At 57.4% G+C, this 22,588-nt stretch overlaps 1 protein-coding gene across 1 annotated transcript in view; it reads right to left on the bottom strand.

The window, feature by feature from the left end:
• Nucleotides 1-22,588, bottom strand: part of TGFBRAP1 (transforming growth factor beta receptor associated protein 1) — a 45,019-nt gene that overhangs the window by 1,327 nt on the left and 21,104 nt on the right. Inside the window, exons 3-12 of the mRNA XM_084900899.1 lie at nucleotides 21,051-21,245; nucleotides 18,407-18,561; nucleotides 14,182-14,264; nucleotides 11,766-12,107; nucleotides 9,548-9,605; nucleotides 6,359-6,502; nucleotides 4,631-4,774; nucleotides 3,787-3,931; nucleotides 1,811-2,271; nucleotides 21-1,058 (exon numbers count right to left, since the gene is read on the bottom strand). Of these exons, the coding sequence (XP_084757025.1) occupies nucleotides 882-1,058; nucleotides 1,811-2,271; nucleotides 3,787-3,931; nucleotides 4,631-4,774; nucleotides 6,359-6,502; nucleotides 9,548-9,605; nucleotides 11,766-12,107; nucleotides 14,182-14,264; nucleotides 18,407-18,561; nucleotides 21,051-21,245 (1,904 nt within the window). The 3' untranslated portion in view covers nucleotides 21-881. The remainder of the gene's footprint in view (nucleotides 1-20; nucleotides 1,059-1,810; nucleotides 2,272-3,786; nucleotides 3,932-4,630; nucleotides 4,775-6,358; nucleotides 6,503-9,547; nucleotides 9,606-11,765; nucleotides 12,108-14,181; nucleotides 14,265-18,406; nucleotides 18,562-21,050; nucleotides 21,246-22,588) is intronic.

The raw sequence follows: 22,588 nt of genomic DNA, 5'->3' as shown, positions 1-22,588 counted from the left end.
ACCTCGGGAAAGGCGACCACCTCACATGTGCAGCGGCAGCGCCAGCCCCGGCCGCCGGCGGCGTGCGGGAGCGGCCTCGCCCGGGAACACAGCGGGTTGTGCTCATTGTTTCCCTTTAATTTCCCAGTGTTCACAGGAGGTACGTGTTAATGAGAAACATCCCTACCAAATACGACAGATGATTTTCCAAATAAGAGAAATATCACAAAGATAATATAACTTCAAATAAAATGCTTAGTCAAGCACACTGACCGTGGAGTTTGAGACCAGCAGGCGCGTGGGCCCTGCAGTGAGGGCACACGCGTGGGCCTGTCCCCACGGCTCCCTGTCTCGGCCGCTGTCCCCCGGGCAGGCAGCCTCTCCCTCGGCCTTCACCAGTCTTGTAGTGGTGTTCACTTGCCAGAAGCCAGAAGCACACCGTTCACCTGAAGGGACGCTCTCAGGGTGGGGGCCGGATGGGAAACAGGAGGGAACGGACACACCTCCCAGGCCAGCCAACGCCAAGGGCGGGCAGAGCCCCGAGGTCGCCGGGATCAGCCGCTGTGCCGTGGATGGAGCACGCACCCGCGGGGGGAAGCCCGCACGGGACTCTGCCCGGGCCCTCGCCGGGCTGAGCAGCCACCGCGTGCCGCCCTGAGGAGACGCCAGGGCCAGCGTGCGCCCGAGGCGGGCGTGGCGCCGGCCCGGAGTGCGGGCAGGCTCTCTCCGCTGTGGCTTCCTGGGCACTCATGCCGCCGGTCAGCGGGAGAGTCCTCGTCTCACACGGACCGAGTCTGCCGGCCCCGAGGTGTCCCCGTCCTGGCTGCCCGGCGCCGCCGCGCTCTGCTCCTTGCATTGGTGTGAGGAGAACTCGGGGTCCCCCTGGCGCCCAGGTGGTCCCTTCAAGTCCGAGCGCCGGGGCGGGGGGCGCTGGGGTTCGAGTGTCCGCTGGCGGCACAGTGGGTGTGGACGAGGTCGCCGGTCGGGTATCTGACAAACGCGGGCTCGCAGAAGGGACGGCGGCACACCTGGCACAGCTGTCTGTCCGAGAGCCGGAACGAGCTCCGCTTCACCCTCACCTGCGAGACAGAGACAGGGTCAGGGCGGCTGTGCGGCCTCAGACCCCTCCCCCGGGACCGTCACTGAGGAGCAACTTCCGAGACAAAACAGTGCACTGAAAACAAACACACTCGGCCTCAGCCCCGGGAGGAGCGCGGGCCTCGGAACCGCTCTCACTTCACAGACATCACCGTGCTCGTCCGGCGGAGCGTTTCCTCCAGGCGGCCCTCGGGCGCTCCGTGAGCTGGGGCGCCCCCGCGAGGCCGGCTCCCCGTGGGCGCTGAGCGCCGAAGGCCCCACTACCCTCACCCCGGCCTCTCACCCACAGACAGGCCGAGGAGGCGCAGACAAGGCACCTGGCCAAAGCCGAGGGGCTGGTTAGCGGCACATGCCTGACGGCCTAGGACACGTCTTCTTTCCTTCAGGGACTAAGGAGCCGTGCTGTGACTCCATCGCCAGTTAGGAGCCACAGTTCCCTGTTGTGGGGACTGAGCAGCAGCCTGGTGAGTTCTCCTTGGACACACCAGTCATCCCACATTTATTCAACGCCCTCTGGACGCCTGGCTTGGCTCTAGGATAAGGTGACCAGACGTCCGGATTTTTAACAATTTGTCCCGTGTCCTGTGGTGTTCTAAAAAAGTCCCGATTTTTTTCCAAAACGGCCCGCTCCTGCCACACACAGCCTCTCCGAGTGTAACACACAGACTGTCGCTGCAGAGAAAACACCGACAGAGACGTTCCCGGGCAAAACGCACGCACACCGAGCGCCCACCTGGTCGTGCTGGTAGATCAGGTTCTCCGCCGTGGCCAGGCCGAGCGCCACCTGCGCGGTCCTCCTGGCGTGGGTGCTGTCCCGCAGGGCGCCCGTCAGGAACGGGCCGAGCAGCTGCACCGACCAGGAGCCCGGCAGCAGCTGCAGGACCTGGGCGGCGTCGAACTCGGCGGCGTGGCGGTTCAGGAGGTCCACGGCGGCCACGGCCAGCTCTGCAGGGCCGGGGGCGGGGGCCGCGGCGGGGGCGCTGGGGCCGGGGCCCAGGTACAGGGCCAGCAGCGTGTGGAAGAGCCGCCGCCGGAAGGCCGGCTCCCGGCCCGCGGAGCGCCAGGCGCAGTAGTCCTCCGCCGCGGCGAAGTCCCGCAGCTCCAGCGCCAGCGTGCGCAGAGCCTGCTCGTGCTCCTCCAGCTTCCCGTGCAGGATGGCCCTCTCCATGGGCAGGTCCGCGCCCCGCACCCGCTCTGTGGGCAGAACCCCCGTCAGACGGCGCCGGGCCGCCCCTCCGCCCGCCCGGACCACGCGGGGAGCGTCCGTGCCCACACTGTGCACCTGTGTCCCCCACGCTAACGCCACGGCTGCCTCTCTCTAGGACAGGCAGGTCGCAGAGCACGGCTTTGGCTCAGAGTTTAGAGAACAAAGGAAACGCAGGACCCTGGTCTCAGAGGCCGGGACCTGTGTGCCAGCGCGGGGCCAACAGTCTTCATGCTTGACTCTTGCCCCCCTGGGTGGGCTTGGCAGGAACTACCTCACCACGTGCCCCAGTGACCCCGAGTCACCTGGCTCACAGGGGGCGGTCGTCTGAGTGGCAGTGCTGTTCCAGGCTTGGGGACACTCACTTCCTGCCGGCTCCCAGGCTTGCCTCTGGTGGCTCCCGGCCCATCCACCCAAGGCCTGGCCTGCTGCTTCCTGGGCCCTCACCTGACCTTCTATTACGAGGACAGGAATCCAGCCACACCACTCTCTATCCTCCCTGCATGTCTGACACTACGCATGCTCCAAAAAGGCGGCTGGATAAAAACACTCATCAACAAACGATGAGTGGCGTGAAGCTTTTATGAAGGGATCGGTACGGCATAAAGTAGGACATAAGGCAGGGGCAGTAGAAATGCTGAACAAGCATGACGGCACGGGCACTGACCAATCATAATGGCCGGTGGCTGTGGGCGACCGACCGGCCCAACACCAAGTGCGGGCTGGGGCGGAACCTGAGCCCATGCCTGCTGGGACGCCTGCTCTGAGCTTCACACTCCTCTGCTATCGAGGTCAGGAAACAAGCGTCACACTGCATGCTGAGCGTGGTGACCTATGCCTGGGATACACACAGGCAGGCCCAGTGTCTGCAGATTCTCTGTGCCTCCTCACCAGCACGTATTTGTAACTCCAAAAGCAATGCTTCTGAGGCACCTGTGGCCTGGCCCAGCGCGGCCAATCAGGTGAGCCAGCGACAGGTGGAGCTCGGCCCTTCCCGGGCACAGGCTGTGCTGGCCATGGTCCCCTCAGGGCCACAGGGGAGCACTGCTGTGCCTCCTGGTGGTGTCAGCATCGAAACGGCCCGAGCAGTGCTGGACGCGTCTGCGCGGGGAGCACAGGGAGGCTGACGGAGCTCGGCTGCCGTGAGTCAGCGTTCATGGGCCAGCTGTTACACAAGGGCCTTTAAGCAGAGAGGCTCACATGGAGCGGCCGAGGGAGAGCTAGGGACCGGATGCGCAGGGAGCTGGCCCGGCCCTCCCAAGCGCAGCAGGGTCCTCACTGATTGTCTGTGAGACTACAGAGCATGGCCTGTGACCCTGAGCCCAGTCCGCAGGGAAGGGCCGCTGCCCGCTGGGCGGGGAGGCCTGGGAGCTGCGCCCCCTCCGGAGGGGCTGGCTTTGTGCCTTAAAGGCTGGAGGAAGCCCCAGGGGACCACAGGAGCGATGCCGCCGCCGCCCCGCCCCGCCCCGCCCAGCGGTTGCCATGGAGACCAGAGCTCTCCTCACCCATCAGGAAGTGCACTCGGTACAGGTCGGACTTCTGCAGCAGGCGGCGCAGCTTCGCCTGCGTCTCCGTCACCTCGGCGCCGGGCGTCCGCTGCAGCACCGCGTCCAGGTAGAGCAGGGCCAGGCGCGTGTGGTACTCTTCCCTCTGCAGGACACGGCCAGCAAACGCGTGTTCGCGAGGGGAGACGGGTGCCCGGCCGCAGCGCCGAGGGGGTCTGGCGGATTTGCAACGACACCCACAGCACATTGGCTGGGCAAGAGCCTCTCAGAAACCACAACACAGAGAAGGTGAACTTAAAACCTACGGGCCTAGCCGGTTTGGCTTGGTGGATAGAGCCCTGGCCTGCAGACTGAAAGGTCCCAGGTTCGATTCCGGTCGGGGCACATGCCCGGTTACAAGCTCAATCCCCATGGGGGGCGTGCAGGAGGCAGCCGATCAACAGTTCTCTCTCATCACTGATGTTTCTATCTCTCTCTCCCTTTCTCTCTGAAGTCAATAAAAATACAAATAAATATAAAACTTACGGGGAAACTATAAAAGGGCTACTTCTCATTTTGAGAAGGGCCACAGGATGTCAATATTCTCCAAAGAGGTGCAGCTTCTCTTGTTTCCTTTAAGAAAGTTAACAGGAAGGACTAGAGGAGAAAAGCACGAGCTGGTGGACGGACATGCGATGAGGGCAAGAAGCCATTTATTGCTCCCGTCTCTCTCACAACCGCAGCTCCCCGCAGCCCACCAGCGGCACAGACAGCGTTCCACGAGGGCCGCCTGCCCGTCTTAGCGCTGAACCCTTCGCTTAGAGCGGGTGCTGCCCCTGCACACCTGGCCTCCTGGCGGGCTCACCTGCAGGTTCCTGTCCATCACCAGGTGCTCCAGGTAGCGGACGAGGGCGCTGGGGTATTTCTCAAGGCGGCTGAGCACGTGGTCTGGACTGAAGCTGTCCTGCTGCTCCTCCAAAGGCCTCTTGGTGAAAAGCTGGACTCCGACCTGAGGGGAGAGCGCGCCTGAGGGCCGGCTCTGCACAGGCCCCGCTCCCCGTGTCCCACGCCGTCCGCGCTCGGCGGGAGCCACAGGCCGGGGGCAGTGCACAGGGAGCTGGCAGACGGAGCCGAGGCTGCGGGCCCTGTCCCCTTCACAGCCTGGCGATTCCCTTTAAAGGGACAGAGTTTGAGAACGAAGCATTGATTGGAAACAGCCCATAGAGCGAAACCTTGTAAGGTTAAGATCATCCCCGAGCCAGGATGCTCATGGGCTGACCAGGAAGGGGACAGATCTGAAGGGCTGCCTGCCCAGCGCCCGCTCTCCTGACGCTGACACCGCCTGTGGGGGCCTCGTTTCCAGCTGCCACGGCCCGTGTCCGGGGCCCACGCGCAATGCTGTGCTCCGAGGACGTGCTAACGGGCACCCAGGACGCAAACCCAGCCTGCACCCGCCTGGCACTGTGTGCATGCGCACGCCACAAACCCATCAGCGGGTCAGCGCAGTTGGCTCTGCCAACTCTAGTGCTCTGGGACGTTCAGAGCTCTCGGAGCCTGGCTCCCACCCTTAGGTGCCCGCTGGGGGCCGTCTCCTTGTTTAAAAGAGGTGGCACGTGTCGGGGACTGGTGCAGGGTCAGGGGCTGAGCACCCAGAGCCCGAGCGCCAGGACCACCTCTCAGCTGCGGAGAGTCCCCGCTGCAACGGCTCTGGGCTGTGAGCGGGCGTGAGCACGTGGTCCTGTGTGCCAGCGGCAGAGTGCAGATGGTATAAAACGTACACAGGGCCGACCCTCCAGCAAGGACAGCACAGGGAGGACACGGGCCAACCCTCCAGCTAGGACAGCACAGGGAGCACATGGCCGACCCTCCAGCAAGGACAGCACAGGGAGCACATGGCCGACCCCCCAGCTAGGACAGCACAGGGAGCACATGGCCGACTCCCACTGCAGAGGGCAGAAGTCCGCACGGGCGGCCAAGGCCCTGCGTCGGAAAGCTATGCTGTGTCTCCAGAGGAGCGTGGCCGCGCATTCTCAACGCAAGAACAAACTGCCATCGTTTTCCGGGCGTCGTTGGGTCTGTCCTCGGGGTTCTGGCCTGTCCCGAGCACGCTGTTCCCTCCGGGGCCAACAGGCGCTCTCACTGACGGCCTCCTCGGCCTCCGAGATGGGCCAGGCCCGCTCACGCTGCCCTCCTTCCTCCAGACCCACGAGCCCCATCATGGCTGGGAGCAGACAGGGCAGCGGTCCGCCCGGCGTGGCCCAGGCCGGGCACCCGGCCTGCAGAGCGGCCATCGGATCCACAGACCACAGACCACATGGCCGCCAGCCTCAGGCAGGTGGGGTTTTCCAGAAGATGCCAAGAAGGGGACTGGCTATGCTGCCGCGGCTCTAAGGTGGCCCGCCCCGGACAGGGAGCTGAACGGTGTCTCCAAAGCACTGAGAGCCGGGACGCCAGGGGCTCAGGGCGTATGAAGGGGGAGCCAGGGAAGGGACACAGCTCAGCGCGTGGCTGGCCTACCCACCCACATCAAGGCGTTGTCTGTTTCTACCGCCCCCGCCCCCGCCCGCCCCCGATGAGTCTCCGGAGCACAAACCTCCTCACTTTTCTGCAGGGCCCAGTCGGCATGCTGCCACACCAGCGCGGGGTCCGGGCTGCGGGTGAGGAAGTCCACCACGTGGTCGTACAGGTCTGCGCGCGTGGGGTCGTCCAGCTCCCCGTTCACGATGCTCACCCACAGCTGCAGGGGCAACGAGAGGAGAAACACGCTGACGTGCCGGCTGGAACCGGCTGAGAAGGCACACCCTCACTCACTCCGCCTTTCCATAGTTAACAGCAGACGGACACGTTTAAAGTGCTTAAGTCAATTTAGCTTTTTCTCAGAGAAATAAAGACGTGTAGAAGACATGGCGCAGGAAACCAGGAAAACCTGACCTTTAGCGACGTCGGTGACACAGGTCACAGGCCCGTGCGGGAGAGGGGGGTGTGCAGCATGTTTGTGCACAAAGCAACGCGGGGCTGACAGCTCAGCAGGGAAGCCACCACGCCGCTGGCAGGCCGCTCCACCTTCTCCACCGGAACCCCTCACTTAGTCCTTTTCCTCCTGCGGCGACACTGTCCTTCCAAACGCCCGGCTCTATCCCCTCACGTCCGACAGCCTTTGCACAAGGCCTCGGCACAGACGAGTAAGGAAGGGTCTCTGCCGCTTCTTATAGAACTTCCTGCCGTAAAGGGAAGCTTATCTTCAAACTCAGTTGGAGCAGCAGAGGGCAGTGGGGAGGGTGCCCGCCCGCGACTGCGCTGCCCGAGGTGCCAACATGTTCTATGGCACCAGTTTCTTCAACACTGAATGCCCTAAACCAGTGGTCGGCAACTGCAGCTTGTGAGCCACATGCGGCTCTTTGGCCCCTTGTGTGTGGCTCCTCCACAAAATACCACATGTGGAAGCACATCTACAGTTGGTTTTCGGCTCTCAAGAGCAATTTCAATTGTTGTGCTGCTGATATTTGGCTCTGTTGACTGAGTTTGCTGACCACTTCCCTAAACCAAATAATCTGATCACACACACTAAATGCGTCACTTTAAAAACATGGCGGATGTCTGTCATATAGTGAGATTTTTTTCATATTATTTCAATTTTGTAAATCTCTATATACTCCTGCTGATATTATTATTACAGGTATATCAAGCTATAATCCTTATGTAACTATGTAATGTAAAGAATAAAAATTTATCTTTGACACTCAAATCTGCTCTCAGCATTGGGTGCCGCTGACAGGACTCCTTTCCCCTCTCAGCAGTTCTGCCACGATGCTGCCACAGCAGTTTAAGCAAATGCCGTGTGCTTTGCCAGAGCCACGGCGCTGCCTCCGGCTTGCTGAGCAGAGCTGGTGGCCGTGGCTCTCACACGCACAGAGAAGGCCCATGAGGAGGGGGACACAAAGCACCCCATGGGACTGCCGACTGCCGCCTCCGGGGGAAACGGTGTGGCGTTTCCTCAACCATTAAAGATGGGCTCCTATAGGACCCCACTTCTGGGCCTATAGCCCAAGAAATCAGAAACACCGATCAGAGAGGACATAGGCATCCCTATGTTCACAGCTGAGCAATTTACAGCAGCTAAGATGTGGAAACAGCCCACGTGCCCATCACAGATGCATGGATTAGAAAACCGTGTACATCTACACAATGAATACTACACTGCTGTAAAAAGGAAGAAATTCCTACCATTTGCAACAGAATGGATGGACCTGGGAGCATTATGCTAAGCAAAATAAGCCAGTCGGAGAAAGATACATATCACATGATCTCACTCATTTGTGTAATATAATAAACAACATAAACTGATGAACAAAAATAGATCCAGAGACATAGAAGCTTTTAACAGCCATCAAACCTCAGAGGGAAGGCAGCGGCGGGGGAGGAAGAAATCAACCAAAGGACTTGTATCCGTGCACATAAGCAAACCAATGGGCACAGATAATAGGGGAAAGGCCGGGGCTGGGGGTGGGAGTGGGCAGGGACAGGCTGGAGAGGTCAATGGGGAAAAGGGGCCATATGTAATACTTTCAACACTAATTTTTTTAAAAGTATATGGATTGTTTAACCACTATGAGGTACACCTGAAACTAATAAAAACAATATTAAATGTAAACTGTAATTAAAAAAAAAAAAAAGACTTTCCTTTCCATAAAAATCACAGCAACCCCAGTGGCTGGCAGTACCACCGGAACAGTCTCCAGGAGCGTGAGAGCGTCAGTCAGTCAGTCAGTCAGACGCTGCAGAAGCAGGACTAACACTGGGGTCACGTGATTCAGGCTCCGCATGTGGCCAGGGCCCCTGCAGCTCTGGTTCCACCCCAGCTCTTCCGCTGGCCAGTGGTCTGAACCTGCCTTGACCATCTTCAGTTCTGTGTGTTTTTAAATAATTTTGTGATTTCAGAGAGGAAGGAAGAGGAACAGAGAGATAGAAAAATCAATGATGAGAGAGAATCATTGATGGGGTGCCTCCTGCACACCCCACTCTGAGTATGGAGCCTGCAACCGGGGTCTGTGCCCCAACTGAGAAGCCAAACATGACCTCCCGACCATGGGTCAGCGCCTTACCACCGCCGGCAACCAGCTTCAGCTCTGTCCAGATGACACAGGGACATAGCTTACCCAGCTCTCTGGTGATCGTGACGTTATTAACAGTTATTAATATCATAAATTCACCAACATTAGCAGGGAATGATAAAGCAAACTGCTATTCCCAGGGTTAATTTTCTAACAAAGCAGGGAAGGCAAATGTCTGAAGCCTCAATAAGAAATCATATTTTTATTTCTTAAGATTTCAAAAAACTCAGCCTTCATAATGTTCTTTAAAGAGATGTAAAGAGCCAAAACCGGTTTGGCTCAGTGGATAGAGCGTTGGTCTGTGAACTGAAAGGTCCCAGGTTTGATTCTGGTGAAGGGCATGTACATTGGTTGCGGGCACATCCCCAGTGGGGGGTGTACAGGAGGCAGCTGGTCGATGTTCCTCTCTCATTGATGTTTCTAGCTCTCTATCCCTCTCCCTTTCTCTCTGTAAAAAATCAATAAAATATATTTAAAGAGATGTAAAGTCAGAGGGAAAATTTTTGGCCAACATTCTTAAGACATTCACTATCTAAAAGCAGTAGTCATCTTGTTGTTTTAAAAAGCTTATAGATCAGGGGAAAGTGGTCTCTTTCAACTTATGAGGCTTTAAGCACACGAAGGCAAACGGTACTGATTTCTCAATAATGCCAACATGCTTTTGAACTAACCTGAACTGCAGCCGCATCCTGGTTATTACGGTGGTAGAGCAGTCCCAGTGCAAAATACCTGCAAGGAAACAGTGCAGTGAGTCCCTCCCGCCTTCTGTGGTGGCACCCACACAGCGACACCCACCCTGCATTCTACTCCACTCCGAGTTCAGCAACAAGACCCTCGTTTCTGCTTATTTACTTATAGAGGCTCAGTGCACGAATATCCCTCAGCCTGGCCTGCACCCTCTCCAACCTGGGACCCCTTGGGGGACATTGTTCTCACAATCTGGGACCACTGGTTCCTAACCACTCACCTGCCTGCCTGCCTAATTGCCCCTAACCACTTCTGCCTGCCAGCCTAATCGCCCCCTAACTGCTCCCCTGTTGGCCCAATCACCCCCAACTGCCCTCTCCTGCCGGCCCTATTGCCCTCTACTGCCCTCACCTGCTGGTCTGATTGCCCCCAACTGCCCTGCCCTACAGGCCTGGTCACTCCCAGCTGCCCTCCCCTGCAGCCCTGGTTGCCCACAACTGCCCTTCCTTGCTGGCCTGATGGCCCCCAATGGCCCTTCCTGCATGGCCTGGTTGCCCTCATCTGCCCTCGCCTGCCAGCCATCTTGTGATGGCTATCTTGTGATGACATCACAGCAGCCATCTTGTGACGAGTTGCGTGACGCTTCCTAGGCTTTTATTATATAGGTTGGTGTTAAATGCATGCCCAACACCCTGGCTGGTGGCAGATAGTTGGAGTGTCCTCCTGGGCACCAAAAGTCAGCAGGCTCAACTCCTGGTCGGGCATATAACCAGGTTGTGGGTTCCATCCCTGGTTGGGGCATGTACAGGAGGCAACCATACCGTTTCTCTCTGACATCAATCTATCTGTCTCTCTCTCTCTCTCTCTAAGTATATTAGGTGGTTGAGGATTAAAATAAAAAATTTGTGCCCTATCAATTTCCAAAAAAAATCACATTCAAGTTAAGATAAGCTGATAAATATGACTTTACTATGGAAAAAGACATTTGAAATTTCTTTACAATTTGCTGCAAATATTACTATAATTTCATATCTCTTCAGTTAGCCATTTTAACCTAATATTAAAGGACTATTTGGAAGGTTTGCTACCTGATCTATTATTGCAAGAAGGAGTAAGGAGTTTGAACAGCAGTAAAGACCAACAGGGTCCAGGCATCACAGAGCACAGAACGTCAGGGCAGGCCCTGGGGGAGGCCACCAGAGTTTAAGGACACGAGTTTCTATTTAGGCTTTATTACTTATGGCCTGTGTGACCTTGAGCAAGTAGAAAGGATGAGCGATGACATTGGCATTGCCTGGGCAGTGAGCCACGGCCACCCTCCCGAGCTCTGCAGGTGTGTCCTGCTCCGGCCCCTCCTCCCCAGCAGGGTCTGGAGCAAGGGACACAGAGGTGTCGGATTCCTCCACAAAGAGCAAACTCCCAGGACACCACTGCCTGCCGGGCCCCTTCCTTCTCTGTTCCTCACACTGACTCTCCGGACAGTCATCCCATCGCCACCACGAGGTGTCCGTGTATTTTCTGTCCTAAACCAAATGACTCCGCTCCACAGCGCGCTCAGGAACCGGAGGGCAGCTGGAGGAGCCAGCGCCACGTGCAGACCAGCCACCGGACTCTGGTCTTGGTCTCTGAACAGGGTCAAGCGCTGGACGCACCACAGGCCCGGGAGATTTCACCAGGGCGGTGTCATTTCAAATACATAACAACAACCACAGAGAGAGCACCTTATTGCTGAATGGAGCATGGGGTCACCCAACACTTGTAAAGAAGATTGGACCACGTGACACTGGCAGGAGGAGGAAGCTACCACAGCCTTCAGTCCGTGTCCTCGGATTGGCTGCCCTCGCGTGGGGGGAGGGTGGCCACCTACCAACGCGTGCACATAACCAAGACGGTTCTAAGCCAGAACCTCTTAACCAGAGACCAAGAAGCCCCTTTTATCTGTTCATCCAGATGTCTGTCTGTCTATTCAGACTGGTCATCAGTGGCTAACGAGCCCTATTAACTGTGCCAAGACAGACTGGTGTCTCCCACAGCGAATCCTGCCTGGAACATGGGGTGACCTAAGACCACTTCCCTCCCTACAGGCCGGTCAGCTCCCACGGAAGGTGCCCCGAGGGGCGCTGGCTGTCTCTGGGACTTCAGGGCAGCCCCTCGAAGGGCCTCATCGGCTCCGCAGCAGCCTCTCCGGCGGAAGGCACTCACCGCTTGTGCTTCTCCAGCCAGGCGGCGCTGTCGGCCAGCAGGCAGGCGTTCTCGCCGGCCAGCAGGCCCAGCAGGCCGGCGTGGCCGGCCTCCGCGTACAGCTTGAGCAGGGCCGTGTCCACGTCCTCCTGGCAGCTGCGCACCGCCTCCGTGCCGCGCACTTCGTCCAGGTAGCTCATGAGGAAGCGCTTGCACCGGGCCGCCTTCTCCTGGTCGCCCTGCGCCAGCTGGTTCAGGTCTGCGTACTCGTGGAGAGGAGGGTGAGACCGCGCGAAGGAAGAGGAGGTGGGCAACAGGAAGGGGCACAGAGAGATCAGCTCCCGGACGTCAAGCTGGCCGCTTCTGCAATTACAGTGTCAAACTAAATGAAGCAAAAAGAGAGAGAGAGTGCACTAGGCACACACACAGCACTGGAGGGAGGGCCTGCACTCTGCAAGGGGCGGAGAGCGGCCAGCCACCGGAGTCCGCCTTCGCCTGCGTGCGGCACCGCACCCCGAGCCGAGTCCACCCGACTCCCAGCAGGGGGAGGGGCGGAGGGAGGACGCACAGCGTGTGCTGCAGTGAAACCGACACGGCTGACCCCACGCGGGCTGTGGGCTCCCCGGGCCCAGGGCAGAGAGACACAAAGGCAACCCCACCAGCACCGGGCGGGTCCTCGCTGCTTCCTCCAGGATGCTGACCCTCCTAAAGGCTCTGCGAGACCCCAGCCTACAGCCTCCTCGGCAGGCTCCTGGGACCAGGGGCACAGCGCCCGCGGCCCTCGCTGTGACTCCTGAGGACTCAGACGGCCAGCAGTCCTAACCTGGCAAGGCCCAGGACGCCCTCCATGGCCACCGCATCGCCGCTCCCTCTCCCCTCGCCTCCCTCCGCCCCAGTCCTGCCCACGGAGCTAAAGCGGCAACGCCCAGCCTGGCCGGGCAGAGCTGCCTGGGGTCACACCCACCGTGGGAGGGGGCGAGGTGCCTGCCAGCCAACCTCCAGCAGCACCGGGAGGAGGACCTGAGGACCAGCCCGGCAGCGAGAGAAGAGCTGTGAGTTTGTTGGCCGTCTGCCGGGGCACAGGAAGGGGAGGCGGACTTGTGCGGGTCCCAGGAGGGTCCTCCTCCAGCCTCCCTCCTCCGGCTCGCTGACAAAGCCAGCAGCAGGCCACGTAACGGTGAGGGACACGGGGCTGACGTGGACAGCACAGGAGCCTGCACTAGCCACGGACAGGCCTGCATTCATTCTCACAGAATCGGCCACTTTTCTAGGAACGCCCACGACCGTTCACACGGGTGTTAAATGAGCCGGTGACAAAAGGCCCTGCAGGACAGAGCGGGCGTGAGAGAAGAGCGTCGGCCCACGGGGACGGGACCCCTCTCCGACCCCAAGCTAGTGGCTGTCCCGGCGCAGGTGACCACAGCGAGAACTCCCGCAGGCAGAGGTCAGAGGGCACCGGCTCACAGGGAGCCCCTTCTTCACCCAGAGCCTGTTCTCTGCAACTGGTCTGGTGACAAATCCCGTCCCGGTGCGCGGCCACGGCTAGTGCTGGCGGCAGGCCCTGCGGCTGCACAGACCCAGCCCGAGGCGGCCCCTCCGCAGGCTCTGCTCTGGCCTGCACTCTGAAAGCTGCTCACAGGCACCGCGCTAGTGGGTATTCAGGTGACGGAACAGGTTTCACTTGATCTTCTGCAAAGCATGCTGGGCACACAGTGTGAGAGGGAAGGGCAGCAGGAGAACGGGTGAGACAGAGCGGGTGAGGGGCGAGGGTGGAGAGCGGGTGAGTGGGGGAGGGTGGAGGGCGGAGGGCGGGTGAGGGGCGAGGGTGGAGAGCGGGTGGAGAGAGGGTGAGTGGGGGAGGGTGGAGGGCGGAGGGCGGGTGAGGGGCGAGGGTGGAGGGTGGAGAGCGGGTGAGGGGTGAGGGGTGAGGGGCGAGGGTGGAGGGTGGAGGGTGGAGGGCGGAGGGCGAGACGGCCCAGGTACAGACAGGGTTACTCATGGAGCCAGGAACCTCCAGGGAGAAACACAACTTCCTGAGCGAGCAAATTATGAGGGGCCCATTTACAGTCTTTAGAAAATCATTTTCCTAAGTCCTTCCAAAACTACCTGCTCTTGTTCTAAACTCATAGCTTCTTGTGAAATCTCTGGGGAAAAGGAAAAGTGAACAATAGTGTTTTCCTAAAAACCCTCCACGTTATCAAACCCACTCCAACTCCCCTCTCCTGCCCTGAGCGTGTGCATCAGCCCACCCTCTAAGAGCCGGGACCGTTAAAGGCTGAGGGGCAGGAGGGCAGGGACGGGCGCCAGGCCTTGCCGCCCGCCCTGAAGCACCATGGAACCACCACGGAACCAGGCGGCACCTCCCAGCACAGCATCGAGGGGACTGAGCCCCGAGCCCAGAGGGACCCTCGGAAGCCGGCCACCGGCACGGAGTTACCTGAAGAGCTCCTTGGCCTCCGGAAACTGGAGCTGCGCGAAGTGGATGAAGCCGGCCTGCTGCAGGATCCTCCTGTACATGCCCTGGAAGACAGGCAGCCTCAGAGCACGCCAGGAGCTCCGGCAGAAACTCCCCCACAGCACACGGCACCAAGCAAGGGGACTTCGTCTCCTTGATGCCTCTTTCTTTCTTTTCTTAATATATTTTATTTATTTTTTACAGAGAGGAAGAGAGAGGGATAGAGAGTTAGAAACATCAGTGAGCCGGGACCGGTTGGCTCAATGGATAGAGCGTCGGCTTAGGGACTGAAAGGTCCCGGGGTTCGATTCCGGTCAAGGGCATGGTACCTTGGTTGCGGGCATATCCCCAGTAGGAGGTGTGCAAGGGGCAGCTGATCGATGACTCTCTCTCATCGATGTTTCTACTCTCTCTCTCTCCCTTCCTCTCTGTACAAAATCAATAAAATATAAAATAAAAAAAATAAAAAAGAAACATCAGTGAGAGAGAATCATCGATCAGCTGTCTTTTGCACACCTCCCCTACTGCGGATGTGCCCGCAACCAAGGTACACGCCCTTGACCAGACCGAACCTGGGACCTTTCAGTCTGCAGGCCGACGCTCTGTCCACTGAGCCAAACCAGTTTCGGCATCGATGTCTTTCTTAAAGCGCCACATTCTGTGTCTCTTTGGATCTCTAGAAGAGATAGTACTCCTTTACTCCCAGCCCCTCAGTCAAACTCTGATAATCCCTCCCTAGCGCTCAGAGGAGCAAGATCAGTTCTGGCTTTAAATTAAGAGAACGGGGTAAGCAGTGAGATGCCAGCCTGCTGACTGCCTGGTCTCCTTCCTCTCCCTTTCCGGCCTCTCTTAGCCTGGGGGCTGGCACTTGGACCCATGCATCCTACAGTTAAAATAAGTGATGTGCCTATGGTAAGAGTCTCTTCTAACCCTAAAAACACAAACCTGTAGGAGAAGGTAGCTCTACACAACCACCTCTATCCCACCCACCACACCAGGGCTGCTGGGAGCCCGGCCACAGCGGGGACCGCACGGACCCATTCCTGTAGCTCAGCCCAGAGATGAGCAGAGATGGAAACCGAGAGAGAAGAGTCTGCCCAGGAGCAGGGGGGCTCCGGGGACAGGCATGGTTCAGCAAGGTACGGAAACAGTCACTTACAGCGTACGGAGGCAGCTCCAGTAGAGCAAGGCAGGGGGGAAAGGGGGATGGTGGTGAGCACACAGCAGGCCGCACCGGGAGACAGGCCCAGCGTTCCACTCTCACCAGCTGCGCGCCTTCCTGTCTGAGGTACTGGTTATGCTCTAACTGCTCTGAGGACTAAAATGTTGTACCTGCCTCTCAGAGGGCTTCCACATTGCAGGCTCAGCCGCTGTTCCCGTCCTCCACCCCATGGTTCAGGCGTGTTCACGGGGCGACAGAGGGGGCAGGAGAGGAGGGGAGCGGGCAGGAGAGGAGGGGAGGGGGCAGGAGAGGAGGGGAGCGGGCAGGAGAGAGGGGAGGGGGCAGGAGAGGAGGGAGCGGGCAGGAGAGGAGGGGAGGGGCAGGAGAGGAGGGGAGGGGGCAGGAGAGGAGGGGAGGGGGCAGGGAGAGGAGGGGAGGGGGGCAGGAGAGAGGGGAGGGGGCAGGAGAGGAGGGAGGGGGCAGGAGAGGAGGGGAGGGGGCAGGAGAGGAGGGGAGGGGGCAGGAGAGGAGGGAGGGGGCAGGAGAGGAGGGGAGGGGGCAGGAGAGGGGGAGGGGAGGAGGAGAGAGGGGAGGGGGCAGGAGAGGGAGGGGGAGGGGGCAGGAGAGGAGGGGAGCGGGCAGGGAGAGGAGGGGAGGGGCAGGAGAGGAGGGGAGCGGGGAGGGGGCAGGAGAGGAGGGGAGGGGCAGGAGAGGAGGGGAGGGCGGGCAGGAGAGGAGGGGAGGGGGCAGGAAAGGAGGGGAGGGGGCAGGAGAGGAGGGAGGGGGGCAGGAGAGGAGGGGAGGGGGCAGGAGAGAGGGGAGCGGGCAGGAGAGGAGGGGAGGGGGCAGGAGAGGAGGGGAGGGGGCAGGAGAGGAGGGAGGGGGCAGGAGAGGAGGGGAGGGGCAGGAGGGAGGGGAGGGGGCAGGAGAGGAGGGGAGGGGGCAGGAGAGAGGGGGGGCAGGAGAGGAGGGGAGCGGGCAGGAGAGGAGGGGGAGGGGGCAGGAGAGGAGGGGAGGGGGCAGGAGAGGAGGGGAGGGGGCAGGAGAGGAGGGGAGCGGGCAGGGAGAGGAGGGGAGGGGGAGGAGAGGAGGGAGCGGGCAGGAGAGGAGGGGAGGGGGCAGGAAGGAGGGGAGGGGGCAGGAAGGAGGGGAGGGGGCAGGAGAGGAGGGGAGGGGCAGGGAGAGGAGGGGGGCAGGAGAGGAGGGGAGGGGGCAGGTGAGGAGGGGAGCGGGCGGGCCGAGCTGAAGAGCCCTGCAGGGTTGGACTGACTGTAGGCAGGGAGGCACCCACCGAGGCATTTTACGCCAGGACTTGGTCTGCCCTTTAGAAAGGTCACCCAGGGTGGCACAGGGATGGAGCAGGCACACCGAGGAGGCTGCTGGCACCAACCAGCGGCAAAGACGGGCACGGAGAAAGGGCTGAGCCTGAGGTCCTCCTGAGGGTCCCAGGGCTGTGCGTGTTGGCAGCAACAGGGAGAAGGCAGGGAGCATGTTAGAAAGGGGACACGCCAACTGAGGTATCGGACTAGACAGCAAGACGGCTAGTAATGTCTAACAATCACTGCATGTGTCTGCTGTGGCAAGAAGAGAGGAGAAAAGCAAAAGCAGACAAAGAACCAGGAGAGCCTCTTTAAGAAATGTTACAGCCCTAGCTGGTTTGGCTCAGTGGATAGAGCGTCGGCCTAGAGACGGAAGGGTCCAGGTTCGATTCCAGTCAAGGGCATGTACCTTGGTGTGGGCACGTCCCCAGTAGGGGGTGTGCAGGAGGCAGCTGATCAATGTTTCTCTCTCATCGATGTTTCTAACTTTCTCTCCCTCTCCCTTCCTCTCCGTGAAAAATCAATAAAATATATATTTTTTAAAAAAGAAAAAGAAAAGTAATGTTACAAACTTAAAGTGTGCATGTGAGTGTGTGCACAAGGAGGACACCCAGGACCGGCCTGTCCGGCCATTCACCTTGTCTGCAGGCAGCAGCCCATGGTCGCTGATACACAGGAGAGAGGGGCGCGGGGCCCAGCAGGGTCTCAGGGCCCGGCTCCCGCTCCTCGGCCCGGCTGGTGGCGTAAGGAAAGCACCACAGGCGCTCAGGGCGCTCAGCACAGCAGGCCCTGCGCAGAGCCTTCTTCCTTTTGCCTTTGCTGCCCCCTGCTGAGTGCTAATAGGTAGGTCTTACTTTAAAAAATGAGGAAGATGAAAGTTTATCGCCATTTAAATATAGAAAAGATGCCTTCTTCCTCTCCCCATAACCAGTAAGTCCACTTCCTGCCTCTCACTCTCAGAACCTACCTTTTCCAGCATAAAGCCACCTTTCATTCCACAGCGTCAGTCATGGGGAACCTGACCCCTCTGTCATAATCGCAGGGTCACTCTAGGTCCCCGGGCCCTTTCAGTGACGGCTCAGACACTCACAGGAATGCACCCTCACCCACGTCACATTCCTTTTCTCCCGGCTCCACAGTGACCTGAACTAACCTGACAGCCCACCAAGCAGCAATTGTTAGGGAATGTGATTTCATAGACATAAGAATAACTGGTGATTATTATACCCATTACATTTATCCATACCAACTCTGTGAAAGTTCATGTTTCTTAAGGGCATTAAGTTTTCTCCTCAGGAAATTAATTAGGTGGACTCCTGCAATATTAGATAGTTATCAGTATGGTCAACCTGTAGATAATATAAACCTAAACTTTTATAATTCAGTCCCATCCCAACAAATACAAATTCTAAATGAGGAAACAAAATAACATGCTGCTACTCTTGGTTTTCAGAATTATGCCTGGATTCTTCTCTGAAGGCCCCTGAGGAAGGAGGTTGACCAGATACACAGCTCTGTGTAGTCAGCAAGGAAGCCAGAGGCTCCCGGCCTGGCCTGGCTCTCGGCAGTGTCCTGGGCCGTCCACGCTCTGCACCTGTGCCCTCACCTGCAGGGGATGTGCCCGGGAGTGCGGACTGGCACCCAGGAAGGCTCTGTGGGGGCTGACCCTGAGTGCTCTCTGCTCACTGCCCCGGACGCATGCTTCCTGCGATCAGCAGCTACACACCTGAAACTTCTCCTTTGGAATGTTCCTCCGGGCTCCTTTTGCTAAAACCAGCGCCTCCTCCACTCGGTGGCTTGCTAGAAGGTCCTGTATTTGCTTTTCCAGAGGTAAGGGAACCAGGATGTAAACTCCTTTACTTGTTGCGACAATCACTCTTCCTGGGAAAAGAGTCAACCAGTTGGAAAGGGGAAGGCATTCTGCCGGCCAGAACACACGCTGCTCCCCACGCCGACCCTGCTCTGACTCGCTGATCGATTTCATTGGCGTTCTCTCACACAGAATCACCGTGGAAACCAGAAATTACAACATCCCTCTCTTCTTCATCCCAAACTTCCACTGTCAGCAAAGGCCAAACTCTTAACACTGCCTTTCCAAAGTATAAAATATCCTCTTCTGCATGGTTTTTATTTGAAAGTGCTGATAAATTTACAACCAGTTGAGTAGATACACAATATACAGTCTAATGAGGTTATACAGATCAGTTATGGAAAATTGTCAGTCTGAATTATGATGTACCTCATATAAAACTTTCAAAATTTTACCTTCTGTTTGTGTTAGTTACTTCACAGGAAATAGGATTATAACACAACGTTCTGAATGATGAGACAGTATTTCATACTCACCTGCCCTACAGACACCTCCACATCTCAGCACTGCCTTCCTCACTCCCCCAGCAGCTGCGAGCCACCCAGCCCGCAGCCAATGTCACCCTCGTTCCCCCAGGGACCTTGCATAGCATCCACCCAGGAGTGCAACTACAGCCCAAGACCAGCTCCTAGTACAAAGCTTCATTTTTTAATCCTCGCCTGAGGAAATGTTTATTGATTTTAGAGAGAGCGAGCTAGAGAGAGAAACATCAATCACTTGCCTCCTGCATGTGCCCCAGGCAGGGATCGAACCCGCAACCTAGGTATGTGCCCTGACCTGGAATCGAACCCACAACCTTTAGATGCATGGGATGATGCTACAACCAACGGAGTGACCCAGCCAGGGGCCAGGACAGCTTTTAAAGTGCGCTCTGCTGCGCCCCGGGGAAGTGGTAGGCAGACTGTTACACGTTCGCAGGAAGCAATGGCAGGCTTTTCTCTCTGCCTCCAGGGGAGCTCCGGCCAGCCTCGCCTTTGATGCTGTCAGCTCTCCTCCCCCTGCGCTCCTGCCCACTGCAGCCCAGCCATCCCTCTCCTGGCCTGGATCGCACCGTGTCTCCCTCCCTGGTCCTCCTGCTCTGCTCTCGTCTAGATTATCTGTCTTCTGTTAGCACAGACTCAGGAGACTGTCCCCTCTCTGTGCTGGAGTGTCTGCTCCCAGGAAGCCTCCCTCGCTCCCTCCTAGGGTGGGCACCTCATCAGCCTCTCGGTGCACACGACCCGCCCACCTCCAGCACCCGAGGCACACGGCACCAAACACCGCTGTGAAATGTGTCCTCCGAGGCCCGTGTCAGGCCTTCAGCTGGAATGTGAGGGCTTAACATGCCGGAGGAGCCCCAGTAAGTTCACATCCCAGCATCTCACAAAGGAAGGGCAGCATGCGGTCAGCTAAGACCCTTAAACGATACATGCATTGCATGAATCTAGACTAGTTCCTGGCTCGAAGGAGAGATCACAGCAGGCTCCTCAGGGACCCTGGGGACTCTGGCCACTGGCAGGACACGGGAGCTCACTCTAAGGTGCGAAGGGCGTTGTAGTTACGGAGGAAAGCGCACTGATTCTGAGGAGGCACGCTGGAGCATTACGGCTTAAACACCGTGTGGTCCTCCACTTCCATTCTGCGCTAGGTGCTGCATCTAGGTGGGCGGTGTGCAGAGGTTCACTTCGTCTTCTCTCAACTCTTCGACACATTTACAAACATTCAATAAAGTTTACAAGGAAAATGAATCTGCCCCTGGCTCCCCACTGCACAGAAGAGGCAGTCCCTCCCTGACTGCCCTGGTCTCCTCACCTGACACCATCCTCCTCCCACACCGTGCACCACAGCCACCGGCCTGCTTCCGGGGCCTGCAGTGCAGGTCTGCATGCACCTTGCTCTCTCCCTGAAGGTTCTTTCATAGCACATGTGCTTGGCTGAGTCCTTCTCACCCTTAAAAGTTTGGCTCAAATACCGCCTCCTTCAGGAAGTCCTCCCTGATATTCCTAGGAAATACTTCCTCCTCTGCTCTCCCCTTACTTCATTCTACAAGGCTCTTCAACAGCTGTACCTACTGTTTATTTATTTTATTTTATTTTTATTTATTTATTTTTTTAATATATTTTATTGATTTTTTACAGAGAGGAAGGGAGAGAGAGAGAGAGCTAGAAACGTCGATGAGAGAGAAACATCAACCAGCTGCCTCTTGCACACTCCCTACTGGGGATGTGCCCGCAACCAAGGTACATGCCCTTGACCGGAATCGAACCTGGGACCTTTCAGTCCGCAGACCGATGCTCTACCACTGAGCCAAACCGGTTTCGGCTGTACCTACTGTTTAATGTCTCCCTCCCCACTGACCCCGAGGCCCCCGCAGTGCAGAATGTGTGTTACCATCACCTGTGTATCTGCTATGCCCAGTATAAAGCCTGGTTCCTAACAGGCCCGGAGCAGTATTTACAGAGGAAATGTCACAAGAGCAGTGATAACTGAATTTCGTTAAGATCTCTGTCTAAGCGGGTACCTTCGAAGTCCTGCAGGAGGTGGCCTTCCTTGAAGGGCAGGGTCTGCTTCTGCTGCTGGTCCAGCATGCTGTGGACCGTGATGAAGGCGTCGTCGAGCGCCAGGACGTAGGGGAAGCAGACGGCGGCGCCGATCACGTTCTCGGACCAGTGCACAGGAGCCCGCCGAGAAATCCCAGCCACGGTGGCAAACATGCCTGGAAAACAGGGATTAGGAGGCCTTCCATAACTTCTTATTCTTCTGCATCTGGATCAAACATCACCCTCTTTCCTTATATCTCAGGTAGGAAACATAACATAATTTGCTGCACGTGTGAAGATCTCTATGTGACTTCATTTCCATGAGAACTAGCTTCCCAGAGTGTATATCTTATACTTACTTCCAACTAAAAATGAAGGTAAACTGGGGCATTAAAAATGGCGGCGGAGTAAGTGGATGCTGCACGGACATGCTCCCAGGACCTAACTGGAATTACAACAGAGAAACTTCCTGGATAAGCAACTGAACGCTCGCTGGAGAGGACCCTAATAAATGAGGACCGAAAGTGAGGACTACATAGAGGCTGGTAGGAGGGGCAGAGGTGCAAAAGGTCTAGCCGGCTGCCACAGACACCAGCTGAGGTTCCAGAGGATAGCTCAGCTCCAGGGGGGTGAAGGGGAAGGGGTTTCCATTGAGAACTCTGGGATCTAAGCCCCAAGCTGAAAGCACCAGAATTGAGAAAGGTGACCACATAACATCTGGCTGTGAAAAGCAGCAGGGTTGCTGTCTGTCAGGGAGAGATGGCTAGAAATGCAGGCACCGTCTTAAAGGGCCAACACACAAAATTCCTTGTGTAGCCACTCACCTTGTGCTCCAGCAGAAGGAGGGCAGAGTGAACTGGAGCTGTATGAGCAGAAGTCAAGATTGGAGGCTCTGGGGTTTACTTCAAAAGTTAGACACCCCAGTTTCCAGTGCTCAGTCATTCCCTCATGCTGTGGAGGTCATCTTTCTCACACAGACATTTGCTATACAGGCAGCTTTGCCTGGGGGGAAGACAGTTGACAGACTCTATTGGAAAGTACCTTGTCCCACAGTGTGGAGTTACTGAGGCCCATTAAGAGACTGAGAATTAGAATTAGCCTCCCAGCAGAAGCAATTGCCCCACCCTGTTGGGGAAAACTCTTGTCATATCTGTAGGGATAGTTGAGACTAAATCCAATCAGTCTGCAAGCAGAAGCAGTCTCCAGAGACTCAGAGTCTTTGCCTGATCTAATTAGGTCAGAAACAGTGTTTGACTATCCTACACTAAAGATTGAGAGGTGTAACAGATCTATCTAATACAAAGTCACAAACCCAAACAGGCAGCCAAAATGAGGAGACAAAGTAACAATCCCCAAATGAAAGAATAAGAGAATTCTCCAGAAGAAGAGAAAAATAAAATGGAGATAAAAACTTTATCTGATATAGAGTAAGAAAAATGATAATAAAGATGCTCAACAGCAAGAGAAAAGATATAGTAACTATGAAACCAGAAATAAAGAAAGACATAGCACAAATAAA

Source organism: Pipistrellus hanaki (assembly GCF_964339955.1).
Source record: "Pipistrellus hanaki genome assembly, chromosome: 12".
Lineage (NCBI taxonomy): Eukaryota > Metazoa > Chordata > Mammalia > Chiroptera > Vespertilionidae > Pipistrellus > Pipistrellus hanaki.
This window is presented reverse-complemented; position numbering and strand designations above follow the sequence as displayed.